Source organism: Gossypium hirsutum, chromosome A02 (genome assembly GCF_007990345.1).
Source record: "Gossypium hirsutum isolate 1008001.06 chromosome A02, Gossypium_hirsutum_v2.1, whole genome shotgun sequence".
Taxonomy (NCBI): domain Eukaryota; kingdom Viridiplantae; phylum Streptophyta; class Magnoliopsida; order Malvales; family Malvaceae; genus Gossypium; species Gossypium hirsutum.
Window position 1 is genome coordinate 781470 of NC_053425.1, and position 9897 is coordinate 791366.

The window sequence follows — 9897 nt, forward strand, 5'->3', positions numbered from 1 at the left end:
ATCTGACATTTCAAACATGTCTTTCATTTTGGCCTTGAAATCAGCCAGTATGTTCTGGTCTTCTCCTGTCACTAAGAGGTCATCAATATAATGGGACACAATGAGCTGTGTTTCAACTTGTTCCTTTTTGACATAAAGTGTTGGCTCACTCATGCTTCTTTGAAATCCCAAGCTGAGCAGGTAGCCATCGATTCTGCTATACCAGGCCTTTGGTGCCTGTTTTAAGCCATACAAGGTTTTCTTGAGCCTGTAGACCATGTCTTCCTTATCTATCACTATGAAGCCTTGAGGTTACTCAACATAGATCTCTTCTTCAAGAAAGCCATTAAAAAAAGTAGACTTCACATCAAGCTGGTGGATTTTCCACTCCATCTGAGCTGCTAAGGCAACTAATAGCCTAAATATGGTGTCTAACTTGGCTACTGGTGCAAAGGTTTCCAAATAGTCCAGGCCATACTTTTGGCTAAAACCCTTCACAACTAGCCTGGCCTTCAACTTGTTCAAGCTGCCATCTGTATTGTGTTTGGCTCGATAGACCCATTTCACTCCAATGACCTTCCTGTTGGTTGGTCTTTCAACTAATTCCCACGTTTGGTTCTTTTCAATCATGATCATCTCATCAACCATTGCTTGTTTCCAACCTTCATGTGCTTCAGCATCTTCAAAGCAGTTTGGTTCTTCTTGTGCAACATGAGCCCTCTCATAAATCTCAGCCAAGGTCCTTGTAACCCTGACTGGTTCATCATCAATATCCATATCAGGAACATTTTGATCAGATTCAAGCTGATCTGCCATGAGTTCTTCAGAAATATCCTCAGGTTCATTTGTTTCCCAGTTCCAACATACCTTTTCATCAAAGATCACATCTCTACTTACATGGACTTTGTTTGTTGAAGGATCTAGGATCCTATAGCCTTTCTTGACCGTGCTGTATCCCACTAAAATGCCAGCTTGAGAATTTTTGGACAGTTTGTCCCTTTTTACACCTGGTATAAGGCTGTAGCATAGGCAACCAAACACTTTTAGATGAGCCAAAGATGGCTTGAACCCGAACCAGGCCTCAAATGGAGTTTTGTAAATCAAGGCTTTAGTTGGAAGCCTGTTTTAAAGGTACACAGCAGTGTTGACTACTTCAGCCCACATAGTCTTGGGCAAATTCTTTTGAAATAGGAGACATCTAGCCATATCCATCAGACTTCTATCTTTCCTTTCACTCATCCCATTCTGCTGAGGTGTATAAACATTGGTGAACTAATGTTTGACACTAGCATCATTGCAAAGAGCTTGGAACTGAGCTGAGGTATACTCAGCTCCATTATCTGACCTGATGGTCTTCAATTTGCAGCCTGTTTCTGTTTCAGCTGTAGCTTTAAACTTCAAGAATACTTGAGCTACCTCAGACTTGTGCTTCAAAAAGAAAATCCAACAATATATGGTACTATCATTAATGAAAAGAATGAAATACCTATTGCCATTGAGTGATTCAATTTTCATGGGGCCACATACATCAGTGTGCACTAGTTCCAACTTGTTTGATGCTCTCCAAGTTGTGTTTGCAAGAAATGGGAGTCTGGCTTGCTTTCCCATCTGACAGACTTCACAAACATCTTCATTTTGAACTGACTTGGTAAAGTTTTCAACCATCTCCTTACTGACTGTAATAGCCTAAATTTGACCGGGCTTTAAAACCAAAAAAATAAATAAAAATTTATTTAATAGTCCATTAAAAGTCCAGCTTACAAAGCCCAAACAGTGAGGCCCAATGTCTAAACATAACAGACCGATCCAAACCCCACATCGGGCCCAAATTATAAAACACGTCACAACCAATACCCGTGTAACCCAAATACACCCGAAGCCCAACACATACACCAACCCAAATTCAATCGTGGCCCAAATCTTAGCAGGCCCAATAAGCCCCAAACACATGGACTCCAAATCAGAAGCTAGGGTTTCCAGCAAACCCTAGCGCCGCAAGCACCCATCGTCAAGCCCTTGCGTCGCAACCCAACATCCAGTCAATGCCTGATCGGTGCCGTAATCCTCGGAAGTACCTGTAAAAAAGGAAAGAAGAACGACAGAGCATGGCAGAAATAGCAAGAAATTGAAAGAAAATACTTACCTAATCTGTAACTCTAAAAACAATGGCTATAAAAAACTCCTTTGAAACCTTTGTAACGATACGCATACAGGAACTGAAAAAAAGAGCAAATACAAACAGTTTTTTTCGAAAAGGTGAATCTTCTATTTTATTTTTTATTTTTCATGTTCAAAGCATATACATACACAAACAGTTTGATAAATAGCTCTAAAACGCGAAAAAGGGTTTTACCTTTTGTTTTTGTGACAAAAATCGAGGTCTCTAACCTCCAAGGGTCACACACGACGGCGTTTAGGACGACGGGTGGGCGCGTAAGGCGCGTGAACCACCTGATGATGGAGATTTGGCCAGAGTTCCGAGGGCCCCTTTTCATTCCTCTTTCAGAGGATTTTTTTTAATTTTTTTTAAACATGATTAGAAATGAAATTTTAAAGTTTTTTTGTATTTATAAGCTTCCCGAACGACATCGTTTTGGGGTGATCGTTTAGTGACCAAAACGACGTCGTTTCAAGGCCTCAAGATCCGCGTGTTGACCCAAACCGGGGGAAGATCCGCGCGTTTCTGATATTCGGGGAAATATCCCAATTGGTCCTTCCGTTTCTTTCACTTTTGTAATTAAATCCAATTTATTTTTTTAATTTGGCCCAGAAATTTGTCTTTCAATCCAATCTAATCTTTGGGGCCACTTTAGAATGAATATGGAACGACGTCGTTCCTTGGGAATAGGGCATTTTGCTCGATGAGTCCTTCACCCTTGGCGCACATTTCATTTAAATCCTAGATTCAGTTTTATTTTTCTAATTTCGTCCCTGTAATTTTATAAAATTTTAAATTTAATCCTATGTGTTTTTTTGATATTATATATTACTTGTCTTCTTCTAAACCTATATATGTTTTATTATATAATTATACAATTATTTTCACCTATTATTCATTATGTATTAATCCTTATATATATACATTAGTTTTATTATTATTATATAATTTAGTAAATGTTAGTTTGAAATCATTATTAAGTAATATGTTTTTAAATTTGTATTATTTATTATATTATTACTATATTGTATATATATTTATCTTAAATTCCTTTTTTACATTAAATTATTTTAATAATATTGTTTCATTCATTATTTTTCATATATATTATTTAGTGTATTCTAAATCATTTTATAAATGTAAAAATTGTTTTACTTTTCTATATTATTACTTTTCATATATTATTTCATGTATTAGACATTTCATATATTTTCATTATTTTATATTATTATTTATATATATATTATTATCCTTAACTATTATATTTTATTAATCAATTACTTATATACTATATATTATGATTTTAAATCCATATACTTTTATATTATATATTATATAATTATTTTATTTAATACGTATATTATTTTTTATATATTTTTAAATATTATGTTTGTATTATTAACTTTTTTTAAAAAAATATGTATTAATCCTTTTATTCTTTTTAAATACCAAAGGTTGATTTTAAATCATTATTAAGTGATGTTTATGTTGATATATACATATTGCCATTATTACCTTTTTTTATGATATTTTTTGTATGAATATTAAATTGTATATCATGCATCATTTTTACTATCAATAGGTTTAAATATATGATGAATTACAGGTTTATGTGTTTTTACTTATTCTTCTTAAATATATATCGTGTTTTATGTATATTTTACTTATTTAAAATTTGCCATGTTTCTTATATGTATATGTTAGTTAATGTATGATATTTATGTTATTGTGTTTTTATTTACCTATTATTATAACATTTTATCCCGTATGTTATGTTAATATGCTCCTGCATGCATTGATTTTAAAAAACGAGACTCTAAAGTTTTCAAAAAAATAAAGGCAATGCTTGGTGTTTGAAAATTTCGGGAAAAGTAGTGCCCTAACTTACTGGGTTGCAATTTTTCTCGTTGAGTTCGAATAGTCAAGCACCCTTCTAAGTTTTTAAGGTTTTCAAAATACGAGCAACTGTTTTGGAATTTCAAAGCGTTGCGTCCTAACTTACTGGATGTGGCGTTTTGTCATTTCGAGATAGAGATTTTCAAAAAAGCTAGTTTAGTTTCGAATGTCTTAAAAATATTGTGTCCTAACTTAATGGATGAGATATTTTGATTCGTTTGATACAAGTGAACCCCAATTTTCAAAATCAAAATATTCTAAAGAGGATTGCATCTTAAAATTTTTAAATTTCCGATTTTAAAGACATTTGATAATTAATTAGGTACCAATTTTTGGGCGTTTCGAGGGTGCTAATCCTTCCTCGTACGTAACCAACTCCCGAACCCGTTCTTTTTACTTCGTAGACCAAAACTAATAATTTATCGGTGATCAAATCACACCTAAAAAGATTGGTGGCGACTCTCTTTTTCGTTTTTTAAGTCGATTCCCATTTTCCAAAACCCGATTTTAAAAATGGTTTCGACACTGACCATTTGAGCCATCGATCTAAAGTTGGCATGACCAAGTCTTTGATGCCAAAGCTTGGAATCTTCGTTGAGGCAACACAGGCTAAGTGTAAGTCACTTGACCAGTTGACTTCAAAACATTTATCAGTCATACTGACTGTCATGAGGCTTGTTCCATTTGAATCAGCATTTTGGCACTCCTGGCCCTTAAACACAACTGAGTAGCCCTTTTCAAGCAGTTGAGCAATGCTGAAAAGGTTCCTGTCAATCTCAGGTGCCAGCAGCACATTTTTTATGATTTTATCACTTGTGGAAGTGCATATTAGCACATCCCCTTTTTCTTCAGCCTTAATAAACTGACCATTCCCAACTTTTACTTTGGTTTTGCAACTTCTGTCCAAAGTCTTAAAAATAGTTGCATCTAGTGACATGTGATTAGTGCAACCACTGTCCAACAGCCATCCGTTTGGGCCCTTGCTCTGACCAGGTAAGCATGATACAGCAAAGACCTGTTCTTTATGGTCACTGCTGTCTTCAGCCATTCGAGCTTCAACATCCTTATGTTGTGCTTGGTTTTGCCAAGGTCTGCCTTTTTCTTTACAGACCCTTTCAACATGGCCCTTTTTCTTGCAATGTTGACACAAGGCATCTGGTCTGAACCAACATTTGGCCTCTATATGACCAGGCCTTTTACAAAATCTGCAAAGTTGATCTCCTCTTCTTGCAGCATCAGGCTTAGGCCTACTTCTCCAGTTCTTCTTGCCTTTATAGGCTAAGGTGCTCGAGGCTGCTTTGGCCTTGGCTTGGAAAGCACCCTCCTGGTGCTCTTCTATCCTGCTGGCTCTCCTTTGTTCCTGAGCATAGAGGGAATTAATGAGCTCAGTTAGGGAGATGCTTGCAAGATCTCTCGAATCCTCCAGGGATGAGATTTTTGCCTCATATCTTTCAGGCAATGTTGAGAGCACCTTCTCCACAATCCTTGCCTCACTAAACTGTTCTCCTAGCAACCTTATGTTGTTCACAACAGCTATGATTCTATCTGAGTAATGCTTCATTGTCTCTTCCTCCTTCATCTTCAAATTTTCAAAATCTCTTCTTAAGTTCAACAATTATTCCTGCCTTGTCCCCTCTGTGCCTTGAAACTCCTCTTTAAGCTTGTCCCAGGCCTACTTTGGAGTCTCACAGGCCATGATTCTGGTAAAATAAACATCAGACACACAGTTCTGAATACAAAACATGACCTTATGCCTTTTGGTCCACTCATCTGCGTGTTGCCTGATTTGAGCCACTGTAGGATTGGCTCTGAGTGGAGCTGGCTCTGCATCAGAGTTCACAACTTCCCACAGATCGAAGGCCTGTAGGTAAGTCCTCATCTTGACAACCCATATGTGGAACCCTTCACCATTAAAGACTGGTGGTGCTGCAAGAGAAAAGCTTGATGAAGCCATTCAGTTTAAGATTCAACTACAACAGGTCCTCTAAGATGAAAGCTCTAGATACCAATTGTTGGGGATTTAGGCACACTTTATCCAGATGAAGTATGGACTTCAGTCTGAACTTAAACAACAATGTAATATATCCGGATGAAGAATGAAGAAATAAGAGCTGAGTCTTGAGCAACAAGGCTCGTAGCTTGTGGAAGAAACAAACAGATTTTGCAAAGGAAAACAAGAACAGAAATGAAAGCAAAAAATGGAGCATAAATTGAATGAAATTCAATATTTTTCATTAAGAAGAAACATTGGCATATAGCCATTATATATATATCAGTCATTGATTGATCAAAACAAGACAAACATCACCTAATGCTTACCTAATACCACTAGTTACATGGAACACATAAACAAAGCTGATTTGTCAGCTCAATCACCACCTAATTACATCAATCATGAATCTAACATAGTTCTAAATGAACTAGAATTCATTACACCAACTAAGGTAACAAAATGGAACTAGATGGCAGTAGCTGCACTCGGTCTTACTGCTCCTCGATGGCTTGGTGTGCATAGCCATCCTCTTGATGCTGCATGCTGACCAATCTTCAACAAATATAATAATAGTTAACCCGGAAAAGCAAGTCAAAGACGAGAAGTAAAATCGAAAACGATTTACAGTACAAAAGTCTGAAAAGTCGAATATTAACAGTCTTTAATTTTAACCAATTTCATATTATAACACAATGAGTAGATTTGTAAACAAATAGATTTTTCTAATAATACTGTTTTAAATTTGATTGCTTCACTTTTTGATTCGCCGGATAGTGTCATACGGAATAAGGTGTTAATGACGATGTGGAGTATTTGGTTCTTTCGAAACAGGTTTTGTTAGAAGAATGAGTCTATATCGGCTGCTGTTGTTTTATCTTTCGACATATCCAATCTGCAGGATTGGTTGAGTGCAGAATCGGTGTTTGATATAGCTCAATGTGTTGCTGGTCACCTGCCTAATGTTACTGGCCGTCGCCTGAGCAGTGGTGGCCGACGGTAGATGAAGCCGCCTGAGAATCGACTGAAACGCAACGTTGATGCAGCAAGTTTTGGGGCGGATCAGTCGACTAGCTTTGTAGCAGTGGTGAGGGACTCTAACGACGTTTTTGTTAAGGGTAATACGGGTCATTACTGAGCCAGCTTGGAGCCAAAGTTTGCTGAAGATTTTGCGGTCTGTGAAGCTCTTTCTTGATTGAAGGCTAGGTATCATGATTGTGAGCGACAACCTCCAAGCGATTTCAGCTCTGAAGCGGGTTGATGACGATGCCTCTGGTTTCAGTCTGGTTATTTCAGCTCTTGCATCTCAGTTTCATAATTTTTCTTTTTGTTGGAGGAGACAGGAAGCAAGGCAGCTCATATATTTATGAGAGTAGTCTTATCTTATGCGACCCACTCTGAATGGAAAAGTCATCCTTCCAATCATTCCTTTATTTTAAACCATGATTTTATGTTTAATTTAGACCATGAAAGTAGAAGATGTTTGGACCGAGAGTACAAGGTAAGCCAGTTGGCTTAGAACTTAGTTTTTATCCTCTCTTTTATCAATTGCTGTTATTAATTTGGCATCATGAAATTATTTCTCCGTAAAAAAAGATTATTATTTTTTATATTACATATATAATAACATTGAAACACAAATCTAAGCCCAACTAGAATCAATAAGCTTTGGCATAATAAAGCTACCAAATTATATTTATTCACTTATTCTCATAATGAAAGTACATGACATAGTTAATAATGAGATCACAGACAACTAGTGCTTCTTACATGAAGGGAACACCAATTTATTTAGTTTAATTTAATTAAGTATGCAACATACACAAATCTTCAAGCTTCCATGGAGTTGTGGGGTTTTTCTCAATTCAAGTGGTGAGAGGTTCTTCTTTGGTATCATATTGGATGTTGTAGTAATTAGCACCAGTGAAAGTGTTACCAGTGACATCAGTTGTGACAACGGTCCCATTATAAAGAGTGTCTTTTTGAGTGAATACGAAGGGAACATCACACGTGCCATGCGTCATCGATAGATACACCGTCACCTTAGTCATCGGTGGCACATGAGCTTGGTGGTTAACTTCCATCACGGTGGTCGTTGTCTTTGTCTCTCCCCACTCGATTCCTGCTTCGAGTTTGGCAGATATTTCGACACCCGCTTTACCGATTAATGGAACCCCTACTTCGAAGGTTGCTTTGGTTTCAAGGCCTAACGTAAAATGAGCTAGCCAAGTACTGGTACTGGTCTCTGTATAAGAAAGTTTCACATCGAGTGTGTTGGCTTGAGTGGTACGGTTAGTGGCAGAATTCTCGGCCAGAACAAGGACTTTCTTGTTATAGACTCGAGCATATTCAATATCGTATCGGAGATTATAAATCTGGCTTGACAACACAGGCTCTTGAACCATTAAGAAGGCCTCTCTGGTAATAGAAGGGACTGCTGCATTAAGGCAATTTGTCTTTCCCTCGATCGTGAGGCGCTTGCAGAACTTATTATTGCCCAAGTTGAGCAGAGCTATTGTCTTGTTGTCGACTTTGAAGGCACGAAACCGAGTGTCCTTATCGGTGCCTTTAGTGTCATTAGAATCCACCCAAATCCAATTCGGGCTACGCCTCCAGAACTTATCGGAAGAAACTGGCTTGAACCGGATGTCTCCATTCTTCATATAAAAAACCTCCATTGGCACAGATCCAGCACCAACATCCGCACTCGAGAATTCTAAATATGGGTGACCATCGACCTGGGTAAGACGAAGGAACATATCATTGTTTCCTTTGAAAGCAACGTACCGAGGCAGAATCACCAACGACTCCCAGTCAATAACTTTGAAGATATCATTGCCATTATCCGCAACATTTTTGTTGTTTGCCAACACGCCACGACTGAGTTCCGATTTAGCCAATGGCCAGAAGCATAAATAGCATCCAGATTGAACATGGACAAATCGAAAATTTTTATATACAGAGTCTTTCAAGATAGGCTCGAACAATGTGCATGACTCCTTGGATCGGTCTTCTTCCGACTTATCCGCGGTTATAGTAATCCAATACTCCTCATCTGGTTTTCTGGTGATGGAAGGATTATGAGTTCGCTCCAAGTATTTGTTGTTGGTACAGCTCCTTATGTGCACCAGCCCATCTTTTGCAAACTCCACTTCGAATTTTGCATTTGCGCTTACGACCGTTGGTTCGGTGAACTCGGCGTATCCGTTGTACTTTCCTTTGTCGTGCTTGTAGCCAAGGTATGTTTCTGCACCGGGGGATTTGAGCACGATGAATCTTGGCACTGACATTTTTAATGACAAAGTAACTCTCTCAATCCTGTGCTTATGCTTTGGTATACATTAAACCTCAAGGGCTAAGCTTTTTATAGAAAAAACTTATTGCTCTTTTTTAGTAGTTCTTTTTAAGATTTTTTCTTACAACTTCGTGCCAATTAACATTACAGCCCACTTGCTCTTATTGATGTAACCTACGTTTCAATAATTTTGGTACACATTATAAATGGAGTAGGAGATGACTATTACAGGGTTTAAACTAATCTTTTAAGATGTGAATTTAACCACTACTCTCTTATATTTGATATGTATAAACGTTGGAATTTATCAATATCGTACTGAATATTTCTGATTCACCTACATTTAAACATTTTAATAATGATTGATTGGTTCTTAGTTCAATTAACATATTGGTATCAATGCAAAAAGATGTGAGTTTGAGTGCCTTAAAATGCATTATCCTTCTATTTATGAGTTGGAGATTAAATTTCAATTTTAAAAGAAATACTAGAGACACATTAAATTTATATATTTTTTTATTATTTTTTAAAGAATGAATCATCATACGAAATCTAAAGGATTCACATGAAACTGCTGAA

The 9897-nt window shown here is 37.0% G+C and overlaps 2 protein-coding genes across 2 annotated transcripts; both read right to left on the reverse strand.

Annotated features, from left to right (window-relative positions):
* Positions 1-1965: 1965 nt before the first annotated feature.
* Positions 1966-5987, reverse strand: LOC121216175 (uncharacterized). Its single transcript, XM_041091522.1, has 4 exons — positions 5781-5987; positions 4564-5612; positions 2191-2195; positions 1966-2054 (listed from the first exon to the last, which is right to left on the reverse strand). Exons 1-4 carry the CDS (start codon positions 5985-5987, stop codon positions 1966-1968), a joined length of 1350 nt encoding a protein of 449 aa, XP_040947456.1.
* Positions 5988-7888: 1901 nt separating this feature from the next.
* LOC107927409 (uncharacterized) lies at positions 7889-9313 on the reverse strand. The gene has a single exon (XM_016858457.2). The coding sequence runs from the start codon at positions 9311-9313 to the stop codon at positions 7889-7891; it is 1425 nt and encodes a 474-aa protein (XP_016713946.2).
* Between the last annotated feature and the right edge of the window lie 584 nt (positions 9314-9897).